Below are 25,442 nucleotides of genomic sequence, written 5' to 3' on the forward strand. Positions count from 1 at the left end.
AATCTTGGTAAGTTATATAGAGAATAATTTTACGAACATTTTATACCTAATAAAAAAGTTAAAATAATTAACAGCATTCATCAGATTAATTTTGTTTTCACGTGATTTTCTAATATAAAAAAGCATATAGTCATCAACCTTTATAGAAATCCATATATGTTTGTAATAGCTTTTCATAATGGGAAGGGAACAGTATTTGTATTTAAATAATGATATGAATAATCAGTAATGAATTATCAAAACTGCCAAAAGCTGAAGCATGACAAAATTTATGATCAAAGATGCTTAGGGAATTCTTGAGTTTTCTGAATCCATCAAAATGATCTTTTGGAGAAAACCTAGACACAATAATTTGTATTATCGTAGTATTGCCTCACTTGAAAAAAAATGCATATGATTAGTGTTGTTTTACATATTTTCAAAACAATGACTTTTTCTCTTCTTTCAACAGTTTTGTACCAGAGTGGGGTAACCATGTGCTGGTGAATTGTGCTGCCTGCAGGAAATGGTGTTTGATCTACAGTAAAGTGGAAAACTTTTTCCTACCCAGACTCCTAAGAACTGACACATAGTGACAATACAAAGTTTCTTGTGAATTCGCAGTTTCCTGCAGGAGTTAACCTCTGTCCTGCAGAACCACATCATTTCAAAATATCTCACTCCTTACCGTTCCTGGCCTGGAGCAAAGCAGCATCACACTGATAATCCTGACAGTCGCTTTTCGAGGAGATCAAAGAATAGTTCTGTGTCCAAATAAGAAATGAAGAGTCTGGGTAGAGTGAAGTAGTCACATACAATATCTACATTTTTTATTGCATTCTAATTTTTTTCGGTATTGCATTGCTGACCCAATCTCATACATTTACCAAACCGTTTTAAGCTACAGTGTTTCTGTTAAAAGTGTGACTGTGTCTCTTCCATCGTATCTGAACACTATAAACTGTTAACAAATTGCTTATTTTCCTTTGGAGAATGGCAATGAAAAATGGTGAAGTAAATTGTCTAGTAAAGATGGCATTATGTTGAACAAATAGAAATTAAACACACAAATGGTTGCCATTAAATATTTTTTTTTACTTGCTGGTACTTTAACACTTGACCTCCCAAAGAAAATTTGATTAGAATAGTTTTTGAGCAAACTGTAGCTAGAGATAATTAGATATCAGTACCTTGAGAACTGAAGATAATACGTTTAAGGATGCTACTTTTTTTCACACCTCAAATGCAAATCCAAACATAAACGTTTCTGAAACATTTCAGTTGATTTAGTTTGTGAGCTAAGAATGGCAGAACCAGACCATCTATGGACATTTAAACTTGAGTGTTTTTTATGCGGTCTCTGTTGTACCTTCCCCAGGAAGTGTTCCGATAGAAATGATATACCACGTGAGAAGCCAGATTGAATACTCCGGCAATTATAGGAGAGGGAAGGTTCTCAGAAATATACTTGATTTTGTAGCAGGCACCCCCAGGTTCAGAGTCAAAGGCAGACATAAGAAGAAAATGTGATTTTAGTTTATAATATTTATCACCTTCCTCCACAAATAAATTCCTTATGTAGGACATGATGCGTATGATAAAATATTGAATCTATTCAGTTCGGTTCAGTTCAGTTCAGTCGCTCAGTCGTGTCCGACTCTCCGTGACCCCATGAATCACAGCATGTCAGCTTACCCCAATTTCAAGATTCAGGTAGATAAAAATATAAACAACAATTTCAGCTAAGCACAGGGTATAGAGGAAAATATTAACGAAAATAAAATAGCTATCACATCTCCCAAATATCTACAGAAACTAAGAAAGCTTCATGTATGTTGAAACCTGTGTGGTACAATTAATAAAGGATTTTCTGCCACAAAAAAATGTAATACTGTTTCAACAACATAAATTACATTATTTTGGAGAAATTCTAATAAGGATAAACTAAGGCATAAAACAAAAAGCAATAAAAAATTAGAATAAGCAACAAGGCTACACTTCACTAACTATCTGAATTAGAATTTCTGTGGTGAGAATTAAATAATAATAAACATTTTGGTGTTAAAGAAATAAAAAGTGTTCTAGAATAACAAAAATTTAGAAGAGATTTCTTCCAGAAAGAATGACACAGCAAGTATCACCTGTACAGAAAAATGCTTCCTACATTTCTTCCTAAATTGATGAATTTAAACTACAAAATTTCTTCTTAATTCTTGCAGCCATTAGAGGACTAATGATCTCACAGAACCTGTAATTTAATTATGAGCATCTGTTTTGGGGAGTAATAAATGAATCATTAATATGAGTTTGGGAACAGCAGGTAAAATACCAATAAATTATTCATTTTGCAGGAAGAAGAAAATGTTCCTGGGCATCAGATGATATATTTAACTTATATTTATGTCAGGCTAGCTTTGGGTGCTTGTGGACATAATACTAAAATTGCAACTGAAAGGTTTCAGGCAGAAGCTTTGAGCTCCTTAGCCAGGAAGAAGTAGCATAGTGATTTCTCTCACTTAAATTTGTGGTTGGATGATAATATTCCACCTTCTCAGTTGTAAGATAGGATGTGAACACAGTTGCTGCTGTGTCAAAGGAAACCATGGCTTTTGTTAAAATTTAAGCTACTGATAAATATTTAAGGAAAGGAAAAGCTGACATTAATATTACCTGTCTAGGAATTCATAGGCTAGGAATTTTCTAAGTTTTTAGTAAATCTACCCTGATTTGGGCTTCCCAGGTGTCTCAGCCATAAAGAATCTGCCTGCCAACGAAGGAGATGCAGGTTCGATCCCTGGGTCAGGAAGATCCCCTGGAGAAAGAAATGGCAACCCATTCCAGTATTTTGCCTGGTAAATCCCATGGACAGGGGAACCTGGTGGGCTACAGTCCAGGGGTTGCAAAAGAGTCAGACAAGACTTAACAACTAAACAACAACAACAACACTGAATTACTTCCTAGACAATGAGATACATCCAATGGCTTCAGCTTTATAATTGAAACACCGGAACCTTTCCAGGGCCTCCTGAAACCGGTCCACACTTTAATCTAATTCCCTCCCTCCCTTCATTCCTTCCTCCTTCCCTTTCTTCCACCCGGCCTTTCTTCCTTCTTTCCCCATATATTCATTGAACGCCAAATATAAACCTGGCACTGTTCTAGGGTAGTGAGGTCACTGCAATTTGTAGAACAGAAAAAAACTGCCCTCATAGAGCTTTTAACCTACTGGGGACAGATCAATGATAAACAAACGCTGTGCTAAGGAGGGAAGGAGTGTTACTGTGCTTTTATAAGATGGTCATGGAAGGCCTTTCTAATGGCATAGTATTTATGAATAAATACCATGAAAAAAAGGGAAGGACACTTATGGCTAGAAGAGTGGATAGAAAGCATTCAAGTTAGTGTGAACAGTGAACACAAGAAGACAAAGTGGGTTGTGGCCAGAGAGGAGACCAGGGAGGAGGAGGCTGGGGACAGGTTGGACCTGGTTCCCTCTATCATACATCTTCCACCAGCAAGAATGGCTGTAGGGAACGGGATCCTTGGCTTAATCAGGTCCACTGCATTCTTCAAATAAAGTTGCCTTTCCTTCATACACTTATTCCCCTTTAAAGCCAACAGGCCTTGATGCCCAGATTCTCTTAACTGTAACTTATGAACCATGTGAGTTATTGCCAACCATTTTCTGTGTTTTGTCACTCAGGACTCTTTCCTCTGTTAGCATCATCAAATAGATCCCAAGCAATTTAGGGGTGAAATCACGTAATACATTTCCTCTTTTTCCATACACTGCCTAACACTGCACTCAAGGTAATTAAAAGAAAGGATACATAAAATGATCTGTTAATTAAGAGAACAAGAAGAAATCCACATTTCAAAAAAAAAAAAAATTCAGGAAATTTTGAGGATGCTGCCATGGAAACGAACAACAACAACAAAACACTAGTAGGTCAAAACATAGTTGATCAATTTCCAGTTTGTCTGATGATTTATATCATTGTCCATCATAATCTAGGGATTATGAATTTGTAGACTCTTCTCTTGTGCCTTGTAGAAAATGGGGTCCCCATCTACTTAACCTTCTTTCTTTCTTTATAATAGTACTGCTATCCATTCTCCTTAAGTCTGCCATCAGCTATAATTTTTTCCTCTGAATTTATATCTCCAGTTCCCCAAGATACTGTTATCAAGCAGGATGAAGGTTGTCAATGGAGCAGAGGATTACAAATTTATTGGATATTTAAGCTACTGAGTAAAAGTCCACCAGAGCACTAAGTTATTTGAATCACTTGCCACTTGCTTGAGATTACTTCCTTAGGTTACAGATGAACAGTGGTGATAAAACACTTTCATAAAAATGAATTATCTCTCTTGTGGTAGGGTCTTTATGATTTTTTAGACTTAAAATAATTTTATACACATTTTTCACCAGTTCTTTACTGAAGAGAGTAGAGTTCAACTAAGAAATAAGTGTTGACATATCCAGGCCCAGTTGAACAAAGAAGAAAAGCAGATGCTGTTTGATGCCTCTCAAATCATTATGTTAGTGAAAAATATAAATCTCAGATTAATCTCAGTCCAAAGCTTGAGATCTCACAGTCCTCCCAGTGCTAAATTTTCAACTGGACCAGCTTTTTGGAGCTTCAAGTGAAGACAGAAAAGCTGTACCTCCATACTTAAATGGACTCTTCCTTCACAAATTAGTTAAGATTTCTCCTTTCTGTGAGCCATCCTTCTGAATATGTCTTAGCCATTGTCATACTGGATAAAGTGAGCAGAGGTGGCAACAGGGCAGGAATGATTCCTCGTTAACATTCTTTCATAAAACAATTTTTCCTTTTTTATTTATTTGGTTTTTTTCTTATCTGTCTCAGTTTTGGTCTAACTGGTCTATTTATCAGCTTTTTTCCCCTTTGGATCAAATTATGAGTTTTAGAACTTGTTTATACTTTTAGTCACTAACTTGTTTTAGTATATTAATAGAGATTAAAAGGATTTACGCCCTCAAAGATTTTATCTTCTGCATTGTAAACAACACAAATCTATTGATTAACCTGTCCTGGCTTTTTACCTTATCATTTTGTTCCAAACTCATCTAGCACTCATTTCCAGCAAACAAAACAGCTAATAAAGTAACTGCTATTTATTATGGCAAACAAACATTGTCTAAAAATATTGAACAATTTTTAGATTAGGATAACAGTGAGTAATTGATAATTCTGGTCTTGCCAATGTTTCATAATACAACTGTTTGGGTTAAAGCAAATAGTCACTTTCCTCTTTTTATAAAAGACATTACAATATTTCTCTGAATTATTTGAACATTTTTTGACCCTAGGATAGGACTTGGCCCATTAATTGGCATATTAAAAGTGCTTACTAAATGTTTGTTGGATGAATTGGTGAAGGATATGGCTGGTTCATTATGCCATTTCACTTTTCAAGCTCCAAGGTAAATGCTCAAAGTTTCAGTTGCTGAAAAATTTCTTCCAATGAATAATTATTTTCTGTCCCTGTGAACTTTTAGTTATGGCTTCTTCTTTCTAAAAAAACCTGAATTCTCTAAGTATTTAGATGTAATATGTAAAGAAAAACCATTGGAGCATAAGCTAAAAGATCTTTTACTTCTAGAGGCATTTTAGATGTGACTAATTGGACATGAGTTTGAGTGAACTCTGGGAGTTGGTGATGGACAGGGAGGCCTGGCGTGCTGTGGTTCATGGGGTCGCTAAGAGTTGGACACGACTGAGCGACTGAACTGAACTGAACTGAATATATGTTTCAGCAACTCTTTATCATATTTGTATGACTGAGGGGGGCCCTTTGGGGTGTTTCATGATGGTGGATTTTCTTAATGAATTATGGGTTTGTCAACCAGTGCTTTCACTAGACAATGGCTAAAAATATATCCTCAGTCTGGCATATATCAAGTTTAATAGCTGCAATATTGAGACCAAAGATCTCATTCATTTTCAATCATTTTCAACATTTATTATACTTATAAAATTTAGTTTAGCTGTTCCTTTCCCTCTTCAGAAATTCTGCACTTGTTTTTTAGCTTTTCTTGCTTTAAAAAAAAAATCGTCCCCTATCCCTGTCCTTTGTTATTTTACTTCATGTCAAATCACATTCCCTTTTACTTCACTATTAAGATGTCATAAATCAGCTTTCACAGATTGAGATTGTTCAATAACTCACTTCTCATTTGGTCACAGGCAGATAAGTCAGAAGCAAGTGATTCTTTCATTTATTTTTTTCACTGAATAAATAATTAGCGAGTATCCACTAAGCAGAAGGACCTATATGATCTACTCTTTGCCACGTCAGCTGCCATTATTAAAAGCAGTAGGAAAAAAAAAAGTGAACATAAACTATATCAGACAGGAACACTAGTTATGGTAAAATTTAAATTGTGATATGACAGACTGTTATTAGAAGAGGGACTGTAAATGTTTTTACCACAAAAACAAATGGTAATCATGCGATGTGATGGTGGTGTTGACTTATGTGAGGGTGGTAATCATTTTGCAACATGTAAGTGTGTCCAATCACCTTAAACTTATAAATGTTGTCTGTCAATTGCATCTCAATAAAGCTGGGGAAAAAGCAGTAGGCAATTTCAACTTGTTGCACATATAAATAATAAGTGATACTTTTCCTAAACTTTACCTCCTCACCTGTCCAGCTTAATTTTGCCAAGTTCTTATTTCACTCCTTTCTAGACATGCTCATTCTTACCTAAGGAAACATGTTTTAATTACTCTAAGGAAAATTATTTTAGAAAAAAAATTGAATAGGATAAATGCAAAATAAATTACTGATTGAAATATTAAATCTGGATAGGAAATGGCTACTGAGTATATCAAATATTTCCAGACAAAATTCTGGGCATCTTGCTTGAAAATATATGAAATGCTAGATAACATGAAATGTTATTAGAGTTCTATGGTTATTCATGCAAATGATGTCACTAATGAAATCTGCAATAACAAAAGTTCTAAAGTGGATTGAAGTGAAAGTTGCTCAGTCATGTCCAATTCTTTGTGACCCCATGGACTATACAGTTCATGGAATTCTCCAGGCCAGAATACTGGAGTGGGTAGCCTTTCCCTTCTCCAGGGGATCTTCCCGACCCAGGGATTGAACTCAAGTCTCCTGCATTGCAGGCGGATTCTTTACCAGCTGACCCACAAGGGAAGCCCAAGAATACTGGAGTGGGTAGCCTGTTCTTTCTCCAGCAGATCTTCCCAACCCAGGAATCGAACAGGGGTCTCCTGCATTGCACGTGGATTCTTTACCAACTGAGGTATGAGTAAGTGGATTATGGATTATTAATTCAGTATAATTTTCACATCAGGTTAAACCTGGTGAAATATTGTCCATGTATTATAAAAATATTATCCATGTATTCCCTGTAATGATATTACATTATTCATTATATACAGTGGACTTGGTATTCAAAGATAGAATGTTCTTGGCTTTAATGACTTGAAAATGGTGCTGACAGTTCATGAATAATTTTATCCAGATCTGGAATGGTATCATATGCAGCCTGAGGGATGTGCTTTGTCTGTAAGCCTGGGTACCACTCTCTGAGACCCAGCTCTGAGTTCTCACATGGTAAGAAAACTTTTGGTTGGATTAAACTTTTGCAGTTAATATTCCTACTCTAATAAAATGTGAAGAAACTATGGTTTTCCAGTAGTCATGTATGGATGTGAGAGTTGGACCATAAACAAAGCTGAGTGCTGAAGAATTGATGCTTTTGAACTGTGGTGTTGGAGAAGACTCTTGAGAGTCCCTTGCACAGCAAGGAGATCAAACCAGTCCATCCTAAAGGAGATCAGTCCTGGGTGTTCATTGGAAGGACTGATGTTGAAGCTGATACTCCAATACTTTGGCCACCTGATGAGAAGGACTGACTCATTTGAAAAGACCCTGATGCTGGGAAAGATTGAGGGCAGGAGGAGAAGAGGGTGACAGAGGATTAGATGGTTGGATGGCATCACTGACTTAATGGACATGGGTCTGAGTAAACTCTGGGAGTTGGTGACGGACAGGGAGGCCTGGTGTGCTGCATTCCATGGGATTGCAAAGAGTCGGACACGACTGAGCGACTAAACTGAATGAAGTGAGATGTTTTAGACAGAATTTTTTTGAACTGATGATAAATTACTTTAGATTTCAAGTTAATACAATTATTAGGGATCTTTATTGCCAACATCCGCTGGATCATGGAGAAAGCAAGAGAGTTTCAGAAAAACATCTATTTCTGCTTTATTGACTATGCCAAAGCCTTTGACTGTGTGGATCACAATAAACTGTGGAACATTCTGAAAGAGATGGGAATCCCAGACCACCTGACCTGCCTCTTGAGAAACCTGTATGCAGGTCAGGAAGCAACTGTTAGAACTGGACATGGAACAACAGACTGGTTCCAAATAGGAAAAGGTGTACGTCAAGGTTGTATATTGTCACCTTGCTTATTTAACTTATATGCAGAGTACATCATGAGGAACGCTGGGCTGGAAGAAGCACAAGCTGGAATCAAGATTGCCGGGAGAAATATCAATAACCTCAGATATGCAGATGACACTACCCTTATGGCAGAAAGTGAAGAGGAACTCAAAAGCCTCTTGATGAAAGTGAAAGAGGAGAGTGAAAAGGTTGGCTTGAAGCTCAACATTCAGAAAACAAAGATCATGGCATCTGGTCCCATCACTTCATGGGAAATAGATGGAAAAACAGTGGAAACAGTGTCAGACTTTATTTTTTTGGGCTCCAAAATCACTACAGATGCTGATTGCAGCCATGAAATTAAAAGACGCTTGCTCCTTGGTAGGAAAGTTATGACCAACCTTGATAGTATATTAAAAAGCAGAGACATTACTTTGCCAACCAAGGTCCGTCTAGTCAAGGCAATGGTTTTTCCCGTGGTCATGTATGGATGTGAGAGTTGGACTGTGAAGAAGGCTGACCGCCGAAGAATCGATGCTTTTGAACTGTGGTGTTGGAGAAGACTCTTGAGAGTCCCTTATACTGCAAGGAGATCCAACCAGTCCATTCTGGAGGAGATCAATCCTGGTTGTTCATTGGAGAGACTGATACTAAAGCTGAAACTGCAATACTTTGGCCACCTCATGTGACGAGTTGACTCACTGGAAAAGACTCTGATGCTGGGAAAGGTTGGGGGCGGGAGGAGAAGGGGACGACGGAGAAGGAGATGGCTGGATGGCATCACGGACTCTGTGGACATGAGTTTGAGTGAACTCCGGGAGTTGGTGATGGACAGGGAGGCCTGGCGTGCTGTGATTCATGGGGTCGCGGAGAGTCGGACACGACTGAGCGACTGAACTGAACTGAACTGAACTGAAAGGCCATCTGGCTTCCCAGGTGGTGCTAGTGGTAAAGAAAGTGCCTGCCATTGCAGGAGACATGAGGTGTGGGTTCAGTCCCTGGGTGGGGAAAATCCACTGCAGAAGGGCATGGCAACCCACTCCAGTAATTTTGCCTGGAGAATCCCATGGACAGAGGAGCCGGGGGGACTACATTGCATAGGGTTGCAAAGAGTTGGACACGACTGAAGTGACTTAGCATGCATGGAAGCATGCACAGAAAGGCCATCTATTTCAGTAACACTTCAGTGATTTATACACTACATAAGATATTTGTAAACTTAGAGATTTATAAAATATATGTTTCAAGAATGCCAAGGTATCTTGTGTTTGCTTCAAACCTTAGCCTAACCAAGTAAGAATCTTTGATATATACTATCATGGTATTATTTTAAATGCATGTATTGTATTTTTAAAGGGTAAATTTTATAATTTTTAACCTGTAATTCAATAAAAGATTGAAAAAGTATAGATTGTTATGTTACACTATGATGTCATGGGATGTTATATTTAAGAAGTTTAATTCCTAGCCTAGAAGAATCTTTCTCTAAAGAATAGGGAGCCCAAGGATCTCACTGAGGTTAGAGGAAGAGGTCATAGAACCTGACATTCTGTGGGGCATTTAATATTAGCAATTAGAAATGAAAGTGAAGAAAGTGAATCTCCGAATATCCTAGTTAGAAGCATGTGAGACTGTGATCTAGAAAGAACTGGTAAAGTTAACGGACCCTCATAACAAAAGAGTAAGCACCTGTATCATCTATCACTATCTTAATATGCTAACTGTTCCTTATTATGACTAATGGAGCCAGACTTTTGTTGTTTTTAAAATAAAAGGTCAACATAGCCAGAAATACTATGAATAACTTCGCCTACTGGTATTATAATAAATATAACTGAGATGACATATTTGCAAGTAGCTAAGACTGTGTTATTTTTCTTAAGATTTTTACCTTTAGACTTTAGATCACACAGTTCCTAAACAAAGTAATCTTGAGAAAATTAAAATTATATCTCTGTGCACAAAGTATGAAAACAATGAAATAAACAAGGGAACATTTCCAACATAATTTCCTTTGATTGAGTTAGATTAGTAAATATATGTTTGTACACCCAAACCTATGGGGAATAATTTGCTATTTCTTTATTTTTATTATAGTCAGAAAAAATCTGTTTATAAATTATTTTTTTGCTTAGATAGAACTGAGATAAATTTTGATGACAGACCAAATTCAGGAAATTTGGAGACTTTTGAAGGACTCACATGGAAATTCTTGCTTCTTAGTGAGATTTAAAAACTCGGCATTCAGGCAGTTCCCGATTTTGAAGATATGTTGGGGTGAGAATATAACTTAGGAAATATACATTTTTTTTTTTTTGACATTGATGGTTTTGTTCACAATTCTTTTTTAAACTTTCCTCAATAAGGAGTTTTAGTTTTAGAGCCCAATATACAGAATTACAGAGAAGAGAGCTTTAAATGGCTTATTAGTTTATTTGCACTATTTTAGAAGTGATAAGTGAGGTTGTTTTCATGAACAAGAGGTGGCATGAATCTATATGTCACAGAATATTAAAAGAATGCTCTTACAGAGAAATATGTCTGAAAATGCTGGTTTGCCATTAGATAAGTATCTAGATAAGACATTAGAGTCTCACAATTTCACACTTTCTATCATTATCCTTTATTTTGTTACAGAAATGAGCATTTGATTAGCTAGGATTAAGAGCAAGTGGTTTTTGTTTTAGGAAAAGAAAGGAAATAAAAGTGCTCGATGTTAACTCTCATTCCTACAAATTGCCTATGCGTGAGTGGAGAGTGTTTCTTACTAACAGTTTTCTTTTCACTGCTTCTTATGTTTCCAGAAGTGACTTACGTTTCGGAACCCCAATTTAGCTAAAAATAATAGTAATGGCATCTAGTGAAAAAGAAAACCTAAGTACAGTGCCAAATACTGGCAACTTCGTCTCTTTCTGCTTGCTTAGGGCAAACAAACAAGAGTTTCCCTCCATTGATAAGAAGGGTACTTGGATTTTTTACTGAAGATTTCACAGATTATTTGACTGTGCACCTCACTGTGTGGACCACTGCCTCATAGGCAATGTCAGTCTGTTCTGTTTCTGAACCATGTTTTGAGATGTCTGCAGAGAGATACCAGACAACAGTCCTGAGAGATTTCACATAAATGAATATTGTTAATCAGAATGCACACCTAAAACTGCACACAGGGTATTCCTTTCACATTCAGTCTAGTCTAAATTTCCAAAGTAAAAGAGCATCAAGAAGAGCTGACAAATAATATTGCTTTGTGGCTTTAACATACTGCCATTTAATCAAAGGTTGCCTGCCATTTTGTCTTTTAGTACCCTTTTGAGGTAGCTTGGAGAGATCGCTGCCCTTTTCAACTGAGACAGATTTCCTATTTAAGAGCAAGAAAATCTATTGCTGAAAAATATGCATAATTGATAGGAAAGTATAATAAAATTGTTGCTTAAACTCTGCTAAAACTTTGAGATAACTTGCACTGGTGAGTTTAAAGTCTAATTTATCAGCATCTAGCATATTTTATGTTTGAGGAAAAAAGGTGCCAGAATCTCCTGACTCTCCCTCAAAAGGGATGCCGCATATCACAGCAGAGCATATAGAAATATGATAGTTTGGTTTTCTTCCAACTCTCTTGTGTCTACCAGTAACCAGTGAATCAACCTAATAGAATGACGGAAGGTATTACTATTTCAGTTTCCAGGGAGAGATTCTGTTGACTGTTTTACATGAAATAACTTAAATGTTCCCCACAACACACTGCAGGTTGGCTGTACAAAAATCCAAGTTAATAAATTTATACAAGACTGAAAGGTGACACATTTATAATAACATTCCCTTATCCCTTACTGATGGCAGTCTTTCTAGCTCCTCCTAGGATATTCTTCAATGAAATAGTCCAAAACATTAAAGTTCTTATTTCTCCACTGGTTGACAGAGCCCTTCGTGTAATGCAGTTGCTCTAATGACTATAGAAATAGAGGGAAGTGAAGCCATGCTATACTATATGGCCATGCCATTAGCCACATGGGAAGTCAGAACACAGTGACACGTGACTTCTAAAGACCCCAGTTCAGATAAGTGAAATGCGACATGGAGCAGGAACCACACGTAACCAGTAGGTGTTCTTTTCTTTTTGTTTCTAAAGTTTCCTTCTGATTTTTAAGACTTCATAAACAGTATGACCCATAAGAACTTTCTTAGGGAAAACTTCAGCTGGGAAAAATAGTAGGGACTGACTTTACATAATTTATAAAAGTGAAAAATTAGCAATAATTTTTAATAAATACTTTGTTATATTAAAAAAAATCTAACTTTTAGAACTTTGCAATTGAAGGTGTAAGCCCATTTGATCTTGACAACATCTTTAGAGCTGCAGAAGATATTTTATATTATCTGTAGACTAGTCAGCTATACTATTCCGGTATCTGATTTTTTAACCCTATATACTTCTCTCTTTTGGGCTTCCTTGATGGCTCAGGGAGTAAAACATCTGCCTGTAATGCGGATCTTCCTGGGTCGGGAAGATCCCCTGGAGAAGGAAATGGCAACCTACCGCAGTATTTTTGCCTGGGAAATCCCATGGACAGAGGAGCCTGGTGGGCTACAATCCAAAGTGTCCCAAAAAGTCGGACCCAACTAAATACACATGCATGTGCTTTCTCTTTGAATCATTTTCCATATCATGAGAAAAGCAAGGAACTTCTCTAGCAGTAACAGAGAGGACCTAATCAAGTACAGAGAAAACATCAACAAAATATTCATTATATGTCAAAGATGCACAAAGTCAGAGCAATGCCAACAGCCTGCTCAGATAATGCTTATCTGGGTACTAACTGGAAGCTTGTTTTCAAGGAGGCAGGCTAGTATCCCATTTTCATTCACAAAATGATCTATGGTTCTGATTCATGCTTGGAAATTCAGGAGCACTTTACCCGCAAAGGTCAGGTTATGAATCTGACAAATGAGAAGGCAATCTTCAAATGGAGTTTGTTGGCATTTGTTCAACTTTGCTAGCAGTTAAGAATCTATAGTTTTGAGGCTCCATGAAGTTCTCTGTGCTGTATCTTAAACTGTAAAATATATGGAATTTTCTTACCTGTTCTCTGCCCAATGTATAGATATCTTAATTTTTAAGCATGAGAAATTATTTCTCAATATCCTTTCAATCTTATTTCAATTACTGCCTGATCTAGTTCCACAACACTTCAAGCACAGAACAACATCCTTGCCCTTCCAACTAAAACATGATGGTGGATCAAACCTTGGCCATTTAGTTTAGAAATCAAAGCAATTTGCTGTTGTGATATCTATATATAGTCCCTCCTGTGCTGAACCTGATGCAAACAGGCTTTTTGCTCTCATTCATGATTTCACTGCTCTCATTTGGTAAATACATTTGCTGTCATAATTCTGAAGACAAACCAGAAGAAAAATATTTAGCTCATTTCCCCTCTCCACAACCTTTTGGCAAATCACTGCTTAAAAGATTGGGATAAATGCCTGCGCCACAGTGATGATGCTGAGTTTTATATTTAGATTGAAGATGGGGAGATTTCAAGGGCATGCCAATTCAGCGCTGGATAGGTTTTGAGTCAGTGTCATAAAATTTGTCACCATTTTTTTGTTTGTAACACAGAAAAAGCAAGAAGTGTCTTTGCTTTGTTTTGCTTTTTGTTTTTAAAGGGAATGAAAGTGCTCCTAAGTCTAGTTTGGTATAAATGAGAGTTTTCAGGTGCACATTTGAAAGGATTATCAGTACCATTTGCAAACATCAACAAAATAGACTGAACAGAAGGATTCCTCTAGAAAGAGGTCAAGGGAATGACTGAGTTCCCCAGTTCAAAGGAGACAACACCTAAATTCCATTCTCAAGGCATGATATGGTTCACTTTGAGATTAGTGAACACAAGACACTCAAGTGTGCTTAATCACTAACATAAAATCTGTTATGTCCTTTACCTGGAAGCCAGACTTTCTCTCCAGGATTTTCCAGAGGACATTCTAGAAGAGGTTGCTGCCATTGACACCCAGGGAGGGCAGCTTTTAAACTGTTCCTCCTGGGATGGAAATTTCTGTGAATTTTAGGCCCTTGGGACCAAAACCTACAAGGCATTTATGAATAGGTGATAGAATTTTACTAAAAGTTGCAATAACCATGAAAATATTGTCTTTCAAAGTCTGTGTACTATTAGTAACAATGCATGCATAGTGCTAGGCATTCATAACTATTTGGTCATAAAAATATATGACTGTAATTATAATATTTACAGTCAACTTATAAAAAATACATGAATTCTGAATGGCAATAGTTAATCCCTAGCTCTAACCACAAGCCTAGGAGGATCAGCTTGTTATGGGAAAGTGCAATGAGTAATTACAAAATGGACAAAGCTCTCATCCTCTTGAATTCAACAATCAAGAATGGCTATTAGGGCATCACAGGAGCTTCATTTATCTTAATTCTTCTTCTAATCTCACAAGGTAAAACCAAAAAATCCATGGAAATAAATAGGAATAAAATGGAAAAGGAAAACTCACTCGATACAGCCACAGTGGAGGATAATTCTTTCATAGAATATTCATGCACAACCTTCAAAGAGGTTCACTGGTCCCTGAAAGAATTCATGGGATGACATCTAAGTATACTTTTCATTTAAAATACTTGTGCAAGGTCTAAGCTGGCATATGATTACCTTTAATGAATAAGAGAGAAAGAAACTGTTAGCCAAATATCTTTTCTGTCATTTAGGTGAGTACCTCTTTGAAGCTTTAGTAATCATCACGGAGAGTGACGCTCTCACAGTTCTCTGTAATTCATATTTAAATTCCAGTGGGAGGAAACAAATCCACATTCCAGTTTAAATTCAGAAAGGGTTTGGACTTTGGTTTTTGAAACTTTAAAATTCTCTCACTTTAAGGGAAAAACCATGTTTCAGCAAAATAAAATATTATACACATCTGAGATCTTTCTCATAGCTTTCTTCTTTTCTAGGACTTGATAGGTCGTCTTCTAGAAGTAGAAAAGTTCCTAATTTGAACACCATCAATATTTCACAAATGGACTAAAGACAGTGGGAGTAAACTCGAAAAACTTGAAGAGTTTCACACCAGCTGCTGATAAATCTTCTAGTTTAGGATTCATCTTGGCATTCAGTGAATGGAATTCTTGGAAATGTCTGTTTCACAGTGAGGTTGGGAGGTCAGACGATGCTCAGTTACATTCTACATTCTTCCTAGACTTAAATTGCTTCCAAGGACTAAGTTAGGACATTTTGTGTGGTATATTAACTCTTCCAGAACAAGAAATTCCATTTCAATAAATTATTGCTGCAGTTCACTAAAGAGTACCGTGGTGTCCTGGAAAAGACAATGTCCCTTCCAAAATTTCACACCTCTAGTCACTTGAACAATGAGAAATTTATATTTTTGTTAGTCGCTTTGATCCTTGAAGATCTAACCTAAAAAAGAACTGTTTTCCCTGTCCAAATAGAGACTGTCTCAATGATGGGGGCATGATATTAGAACTGCCCCAGTGGTGGGGTAGCTATGCCACTATTCCCACATGCATTTGGCAATTGGCATGCTTGATCCTTTCTTTATAAACCAACCTGCCAATCTTCTTTGCATGTGGAATTGTCTAAGGTAATCAAGAAAAAAATAAAAGACTCAAATAGGCAAGCTTTTTAAAAAGTTGGTAAAGTAATGGAGTATGGCACATTTTACAAAGAAATGGACTGATAGCTAATGGAATTTCTCAGCTGATGACCTCTCATCTTTTGAAAAAGATGTAAAACCAATCTTCACAAATGATGAGTCAACTGTGAAAAAAAAGTCCCCTCTCCTCCATTGAAATACCCAATGCCTCAAAAACTTCCCTTTCAGATATAAGACCAAGGTCTATAGGTCTGCTAGTGTCAAATACCAGTTCATCCTGGCAGAGCAGCTCAGGAAGCAAAAGGCTAGACTTATCTGTGACAAGACTTTACACATAATGTATGAACAATAATCTTATGTCATGGCAACTATTTTCCATACTCCATCTATTGCTATTTTCCCCACATGAACACAATCGAGACGACATGGATCATTTCCAACAGAAACTCAATAACCTCAGGGTAGGACAAAACAAACTCCCCATTTAATAAAATAAAATTTAGTTAAATGCTTTTCATTTAACTAAAAAGAAACTGTAAAGAAACAGCTCTCTTTTCCCTTAATATTCAGGTAGATCCTTCATTTGTACAAGTATGCTCATTTGGTTGTTTCATTACTTCATTCACCTACCAATTTCATTTTTTTAAAAAAAACACTGAAATCAGAATGGAATGGTTTGCATCTCTTTTCTGAACCTGAGTCCAGAAGCTTTTTGTTTGTTTGTTAGAGATTTTAGTATTCTAAATTCATTTAAATTATGCAACCAAGGTTGGTGGCAGAGAGTAGTGCTCTTCCAGTTAAGAGTTGACTAGCAGATTTTAAGATCATTGGACATTTGTGAAGTCCTACCTGAAAATTAACTGATTTTACTGCTTGGCATGGGAAAAGGCATTTTCTAGTAATTTTCTGTGACAGGAAGCACAGCATTCATCCAAGGAAGCACCCAACAGAATTGAGTCTTTCTGCTGGGGAGCAGTTGTAAATTTTAATGCAATGAAAACATTTACCTCAGTACTTTTTTTGAGAGAGAATTCAGCAGCAGTTACAGTTACTATGTCACTCATGGAAAGCAACGATCACCCTAGGAGGCAGGCCAACCGACAAGCACTTTTCAGGTAATAAGAAAAATGATATCGCAAGAAGCTACAAAACAATACTGCAGTAGTTACAGAGACCACTACTGCGGTGATAGTGGCCTGGGTTAATGTTCCAAATGTTAATGCAATGAACACACTAGACTTTATAGGATTAGAATTATTTTTTTTTTTTACACTAAGAACCAGTTGAGGGCACATGATGAGTGGTGATGGCTCATTCACGCTATTTCATTCTGTAACAAATTTCCGAGTTACGTCTCCTTTCTCCTATGTTCAGTACCTATATTCCATGGCAGCACATTTTCACCATCTAAAATGAGAATACCGTAACTATGGAATACCTTGACTTTCTCTCTCTCTCACACACACACACACTTGTGCATCCTTATACACATTTGTATGGACAATACATGCTCATTTGCAGTGGGTGAGCTCCCTAAAAGCAGCTAAATCAGCCTTCCCAAATACAGAGAACCATTTTAAGCCAATAAAAAGCCTTAGTAACTACTTAGCATGAACATGAGATTTGAAACCTTGCCCCCATGGTAATTAATTCAAATGCCTTTTGTATGTTTTGGCAAAGTCATCCAAAGCAAGAATCTCAAAGATTGACAACATGGTGTATGAATCTGATGAGGCCATATCTGTTTATTTTGCCTAGTGCATAGTTGAACAATGCTCTTGCTGCTGCACCACTTGAGCTGATGGAGAGTGGCCATTAACCTATCTAGATTTGGCTAAGGCTGATTGGGCTCTCTAAAGAAAGGCCAGCCCGTCTGCAAATGGGCACCTCCCTCCACACAGACATCGATGGACACTAAAGACAAATCTAAGTATATGTATATATGGCATATATACATATATATGTACACGTAAAATGAGTCGGGAAGTCCTTTGGTTTAAACAGGATTAAATGCGTACTTCCCAAGTGCATAGGTTTCCTTTGACCAACCTATTCAAAAAACAAATGTGAAAAGTGCCACGGCAATTTTGACATTTCTGAAGTCTTCTCTGCTATTCGGAGGCCCCCATCTTCTCTACTTAAACCTCCTAAGCATTTTATTTTTAAAAGTAGCCTGTTCCTTTGGCCTTCTAACACTCCGTCAATTTGTCCGTTCCTTGGAAGCGCTCTAAGATCACATCCAGAAACTTATCTTTAGTGGAGAACAAGGTTTCAAACAGCTTTTTACCCTTCTTTGAGTCCCTCTTGCCCCCCTGGAAGTGGACACCTTGACGTGTTATACATAATGCACTCTTCATCTGGCTTGCCTTGTTACCCCTGGCCAGCCCAAGCAGCTGAGGTCTGAGCTTTATCGGCCCTGCATCATTGTGCAATACTGGAGAAGAAAAGGAATCCATAGGTCTACACCCTTCAGACGGTAGTGACGTGATCAGGGTTCTCTTGAATTTCTATGCATTCGATTTCCTCTCTCTCCTTTCGTTTGGCACGTTTCTTTTTCTTGTGGTGCTTTTTAGAAGGGGGGAAAAAGGTTAGGAACACAGGTAAGATAACAAAACAGTGCAGAAGTGTGCAACTCCCGGTGAGCAGCAAGCATTTGAACAGTGTGAAGGTCAGGTTCGAAGGCACAAATAGGAGGGGGACCAACCCAATAAGAAAAGAAGTAACATTTTGCAAAATGGCTGTCCCATGCTCTTGAAGGGAGCTTTTTATACATTGTGTTCGGGTGTGCTCAGTTGCTAATACAAACGTGTAAAGCAGTGGTGCACAGTGGTCAATGGCGAAATTGAAAGTGTAGATAAGGCACAAGATAGAAATGCAATCCATGTCGACGTTCCATAGTGTCATTAAGCCCAGAACGCCCAGCTCAATTGAGGTGACGCTAAGAATTAGCCAGAAGTTTCCCAGAGGGTGGATCACTAGGAAAAAAGTCAGGATTAACACCAGGAGGACACCGAAGCCTGCAATCAGAACAGGCACGGTGACAGATAAGCTGTAATGGTCCATGAACACGAAGGAGGGGTTGAACACGATGAACCGGATGCTCTTTGACAAGGACAGAGGCCTCAACTTTTCCAGCACTTCTATGACTTCCTTCTGCTTGTCTCTGCTTGTCCGGGCCACCAGATACAAACGGGAAGCAATGATGTTGTTTTCATCTCCTGCCTTGGAGAAGATGATATCGTTTCGAAAATGCTGGAATTCTGGCTTTTTTAAAAATGAACTTTGTAGGACACTGATAAAGTCACTCTTGTTATTGGCACTGATGTTGCTCACTTTCAGGAACTGGTAATACTGCTCCACCCAGGACACTGCAGTGAACCCACTACAGAGTCTCCGAAGGTCGTCCTGGACACTGTTGTTCCAGTACTCGAGGGGCTCGTAGATGTAGAATCCTATCACAGGGCTGTAGTTGCTGAAATATTTCTGCTGAACCATGGCATAAGAAACGCTTGGGGAATCGCTGGCTAGTAGATTGATGATGTTGGCTCCATCACTGATCTGCAAGCACCCCATGAAGGAGAAGGAGGCGTAGATGAGATAGAGGATGACCACAAATGGCTTCACGTAGATATTGGTAATCCATTCATTGTAATGTTCACGGAGGAAGTGCTGAATAAAGTGGTGCTGGTAGGGGTTCGTCTCGTGATGGGATGTCTGTTGATGTCCATCACTCATCACTGTCTGGAACCACACAGGCTTGCGGTCCAGGTATTCTGCAGAAGGGATCTTACAGCAAAAGATGCTGTGGTAGCGGTTTTGCTCTAGTTGGCCAGCAAAGACCAGACAGGAGCCAAAGAAGGAGAAAATGTAGAAGTAGTTCAACAGAATGGAGACACACATGTTCTGACAGAAGACCTTCACAGCCTCTATGTTGGTGAATGGGCTGGCACCCATGCCAAAGGTGATAAAGTACAGGGAGCTGGTCATGGTGTAGGTCACCATCACATCCGAATAAGCATCTGCTACCCTGTCTTTGAAGGGCAAATTCTCTTTGGTTCTCCGCCATCCAGATAGAAGCTCAAATACTCCTTTCGTTCCATGACCTAATTTAGAGAGAGAAGGAAAAGAACAATTGTTTTCATTGCCTCCTATGGTTCAAGTGAATTCTTTATAGCTTATCTATGCTAACCAGTATGTCACACTCTAATCTTCAAAGTGCTGTGATTCTCCTATCAAGGTCTCAAATTTCAGTTACACACTAGGGTATATTTGATTCATGTTTCTACTTTAGTCAAGTCCAAACTAATCGGTATTCTGGGAAAAAAGAATCATTTATTGTCTCTTCTATTAATTTGACAAATTATAAATGCAATGTCACACTATTTCATGATTTCCCTCCTGCACACATATTGTCTCTCTAAATAGATCATAAGTCATCAAGGGCAGGGGCTGTTATTCACCCATCTTCAAAAGCTGCTCAACATAAATTCAGTGCTTGATCAACTGATATATTGACTGATAGTCCCCAACCTCCATCTCAAACTGACTTATATGCTGATTTGGGAAATTATAAGGGGATTTTAAACACTTGAAAATGGCTTTAAATTGATTTTACAATGTTAATAATCTGCTTGATAGCCAAATAGCTTAGAAATCAATTCCTATAGATTTGATTAATTAACATTGGATGTGAGTCAGAAAAAATCTGCCAGGTCACACAAAATACAGAATAAGACCTTCTTGGGGAGAGATCATATCAAGCAGTTCCTCAGAGAGCTTTTATTCACAAAGAGTGAGTGATGAATAAATGTTTGACTGCTCCATTAATGTGGATGGAGAATGCTTCTTTTTAACCAGTTTCTGTACACATTTTGATAAGGGTAAACAGATAAAAGGTTTATTCAAGAACTATTCCTATTATGTGCCAGATACAGTTAGATACTGAACTTTTTTTTTTTTAGGAGCTTGACAGTTCTTAAGATACCACGACTTGCTTCTTTACTAAAATAACAGAGAGAAAGCAGTTGGGAAAACAAAAGTATGATACCATATCTTCAATTAACCCTTTTTTTCACTTCTCTGGATTAGCTCTGTCAGTTATCACCCAGGAATAACAACTGGAAACTTTCTGACTGACTGGAAATCTTCATGGATCACTCTTACTCTTGTAGGATCATCAACTACACACAAACATTCTCTCTGAATGGATACAAGCTGTGCTTGGGCTGTTCTCCAAGAAATTCATTAGAGAGAAATGTAGTTTAAAGGCACAAAATGACCTAGTTTAAGCAATCCTAGAAAACAGACTTGTGTGGCACCTGGATATTGGAGCTATGTTTTACCCAATTCACTTAGCAGTGTTTTAACAAACCTATTGTAATGGTTAGGGTCTTAGCATAATCACTGATTTTGTGTTGTTGAAAAGAGATGCTAATTGGTTTTTATAATGCTTCTACTTGTTTTTTAGTTTTATTTGGACCTGCAATGCACACAATTAAAAACTGTATTTCTCAGCCTACCTTTCAGCTAGGGGTGGTTCACTTGATGCACTTCTGGGCAGTACAATGCAATTGGAAGTCGTCTAAGGATGTTTATTAGAAAATCAGAGGGACCTTTGTCCTAAATGGTATTGTGAAGCCATCAATAAGAACCAAGGCCACTTTCCTCTTGAACTATTTTTAATGAAAACAAAATCTCTGTTTGGTTAAGCCACTGTAATTGAGGTTATTATATGCAGCTAAACATTTTCCCAGCCAACAAAACTTTATAGGTAAGTTCACATTTACCAAAACCTCTTTTATGGAACTCCAATACTTTGGCCACCTCATGTGACGAGTTGACTCACTGGAAAAGACCCTGATGCTGGGAAAGTTTGGGGGCAGGAGGAGAAGGGGACAACAGAGAATGAAATGGCTGGATGGCATCACCGACTCGATGGACATGAGTTTGAGTGAACTCCAGGAGTTGGTGATGGACAGGGAAGCCTGGCGTGCTGTGATTCATGAGGTCGCAAAGAGTCAGACACGACTGAGTGACTGAATTGAACTGAACTGAACTGAAGAATTCTCATTTTATAGTTAATTGGACTACAGCATGTATAGGTTTAACCGTATAAATGCTGATTTTTTATTTTAAAGACACATTGGTTGATTCTTCTTGGGAATTCTTTTTTATTAATTATCAATTGTTACTGCATTGGAGTTACTTTTGTCCACAGTATAAAACCTATTCATTCTCCAATGTTATTTCTTCAGGGTCTCCAGTCAGGAAAGATAAGTTTATCCCAATGATTAGGGTTTTGAAGAGTACATTTAAGTATAAGGCAAGTTTTTTTTTTTTGAGCCAATGATCTATTTTTTCTTGAAACTAATTACTAGCTCTACATCTATGTATACTGAATTAAGTTTAACAATTCTGAACAACATTAATTATTCATTTCTATCTTCTGTAAGACTCCTTGACCAATGGAATACTTATTCTCTGATTCTCTTGACAAAAACATAATATTAGGATATTAGTTAAAGTAATTAAAATCATTCTTTAATTAGAGGACTTCTCTTCTGAAATGGGGACTCTTGCTATCTTTGGAGTCACAGTGGGGAAAATGCTACCTGAGGCTATGGCTAAATCTGGCTTGTCTCTGCTTTTGGCCATTTTTATGGAATATTAGGTACATTATGTAGGCCAGGTTGTTGCTTTATATAGTAGAAAGGTCTGTACGTGTGGGAAGATGAAGCTAACTCCTTTGAGGTCAAATAATCACTCTGTGATGAAGACTGAAAACACAACTTTGGGGATAGCATGTTTATCCCACTCACAGGTTTAGATATTTTACAAGGTTTTCATTTTTTCTTAATTTTTATTGGAGTACGGTTGCTTCACAATGTTGTATTGTTGCTGTTTAGTCACTAAGTCATGTCTGACTTTTGTGACCCCAACCTGCCAGACACCTCCGTCCATGGGATTTCCCAGGCAAGAATAGTGGAGTGGGTTGCTGCTATTTCCTTCTCCAGGGTATTTTCCTGACCCAGGGACTGAACCCAGGTCTCTTGCACTGCAGGCGGACTCTTAACCATTTGAGTCATTAGTTTCTACTATACAGCAAAATGAATCAGCCGTACATATACATGTATTTCCTCACTTTTGGACTTTGTTCCCATTCAAGTCACCACAGTGCATTAAGTAAAGTTCCCAGAGCTATACAGTATGTTCTCATTAGTTATCTATTTTATACATAGTATCGATAGAGTATATATGTCAATCCCCATCTCCCAGTTCCTCCCACCACCTGCTTTCCCCCTTGTTAACCACATATTTGTTCTATGTTTGTGTCCTTATTTCTGCTTTGCAAATAGGATCATCTATACCATTTTCTAGACCCCACATATATACCTTAATATATGATATTTGTTTTTCTCTTTATTACTTGACTCTGCAGAGTATTCCTAATAATACTTATTTGATTTTCACCATAATTAAATAGGTTTCACCATAATTATTTTTGAACTGCAGTTTGAATCTACTACCTGTTCAGCCAGGTAGGTCTCTGACTCCTTATCAACCTGCCTATGATCAGTCTTTCCAAGCTTTGTTCATGTTATTTTCTCTGCCTTTCAATACCGTCCCCTGATTGCTGCTTATGTTGAAATTCTACCCATCAGTCTGCTAGTCCAATTCTCTTCTTTGTCTTATAGCCATTTCTGACAATTCCAGACTTACTGACTTTTTTTCTGTTTCTTAAACTCCCATTTCACTAATTTGCTACTCATTTTGGCACTCAAACATGTGTTGTTTTGCTCTGGAACAAAATGATTTTCTCAGGACATGTTCTATCTTTTTGGTTACATTGCAAATTCTTCAAGGTCAGGGAATGCTTTTTATGCTACTTTTATACTCTGCAGAATGTCTGAAAAGTGATAGATGCTCACTAACCTCCTACTGAATTAAATCAACCTTAAAGGAGATCCAACCAGTCCATTCTAAAGGAGATCAATCTTGGGTGTTCATTGGAAGGACTGATGCTAAAGCTGAAACTGCAATACTTTGGCCACCTCATGCGACGGGTTGACTCATTGGAAAAGACTCTGATGCTAGGAAAGGTTGGGGGCGGGAGGAGAAGGGGACGACAGAAAATGAAATGGCTGGATGGCATCACTGACTCTGTGGACATGAGTTTGAGTGAACTCCGGGAGTTGGTGATGGACAGGGAGGCCTGGCGTGCTGTGATTCATAGGGTTGTGGAGAGTCGGACATGACTGAGTGACTGAACTGAACTGAACTGAATTCTTGATTCTAGATCGGTCTAGAGAAATATACTTCTTAATTATTAATTCAAAAATTTACAATGCATCTTTGTATCTATATTAATTGTGTTCAAAAGAACTATGCACTTTAAATTCAACTCAACCCAATATATATTTATCAGAATTTAAGACACGAGGATCTTGCTAGTCAATTATGTAAAACTTAAAGGTAAACAAAAAACACAATCTTTTCCAATATCTGTCAGTTCAGAAGTCGTTTTTACTCGGGTAGAGACAGTGATTATATTTTCTAAAACATAAGAACTTTAGAAACCATTGTACATGTTGTAGGATGTCTAGAAGCGTACCTGACCTCCACCCACTAGATGCCAGAGCGTGCTCTTTAGTTGTGACAATCAAACGTGTCTCCAGACGTTGCCAAAGGTTATTTGGGGGACAAAATTGCCCCCCCCCCACTGAGAATTACTGGTTTAGTCAAATGAAAAAACAGTATTACCATAGACACATATGTTTTAATCACCTTTTTCTGACTATAAAAGTAAGACATATTTCCATAAAAAAATTGGGGAAAATGGAAAGAAAATGGTGAAAAAAAACCCTCAAAGTCCCAAAACACAGATAACTGCTGCTGAAAATTTTATGCATTTATTTTATCTATGTATGTATGTACGTATTAATCTTATCTGTCTGTCTAACCTATCCATCCATCCACCTACCCACCCTTCCATCTATCCAGACGAAAAACTGTTTAATGATTTCACAGAACGTGGCTCCTACAAGGAGAGATTAGGGTTTGGAATTATGTTGTTGCTCTGTCCAGTTGGCCTGTTAACAACAGGGATCCTGTTTTCTAACTTAGTTTCTTAACTGGTTTTCATTCTGAGGCTAGAGTCATTTTTTGAATATCTGCTCACCTGAAAGAATCCCTGTCACCGTAGCTTTTAAAAAGGGTCATATTCACTATATTTTCACCCGTATTCTGAGAGTCCTATTTCAGTTCAAACAACTTACCTGAAACTAAAATACTGGTATCTACTAAAAAGACCATCTGAGGGGATGATGCATGAAATACACACAAGTGTGACTTGCCCCACTGAACAACGA

General features: G+C 37.7%; 1 protein-coding gene across 2 annotated transcripts in view; it reads right to left on the reverse strand.

Moving 5' to 3' along the window:
• Window positions 1-8,508: 8,508 nt before the first annotated feature.
• The window catches only part of PTCHD4 (patched domain containing 4), a 210,016-nt gene continuing 193,082 nt past the window's right edge, over window positions 8,509-25,442 (reverse strand). For both annotated transcript variants that reach the window (XM_088831183.1, XM_055406341.2), the window contains one exon: window positions 8,509-20,177. In XM_088831183.1, coding sequence (XP_088687309.1) covers window positions 18,544-20,177 — 1,634 coding nt within the window. In that variant the 3' untranslated portion in view covers window positions 8,509-18,543. The remainder of the gene's footprint in view (window positions 20,178-25,442) is intronic.

Source organism: Moschus berezovskii, chromosome 23, assembly GCF_049115385.1.
Source record: "Moschus berezovskii isolate FMDL1 chromosome 23, NW_MosBer_1.0, whole genome shotgun sequence".
In the NCBI taxonomy this organism is placed as follows: domain Eukaryota; kingdom Metazoa; phylum Chordata; class Mammalia; order Artiodactyla; family Moschidae; genus Moschus; species Moschus berezovskii.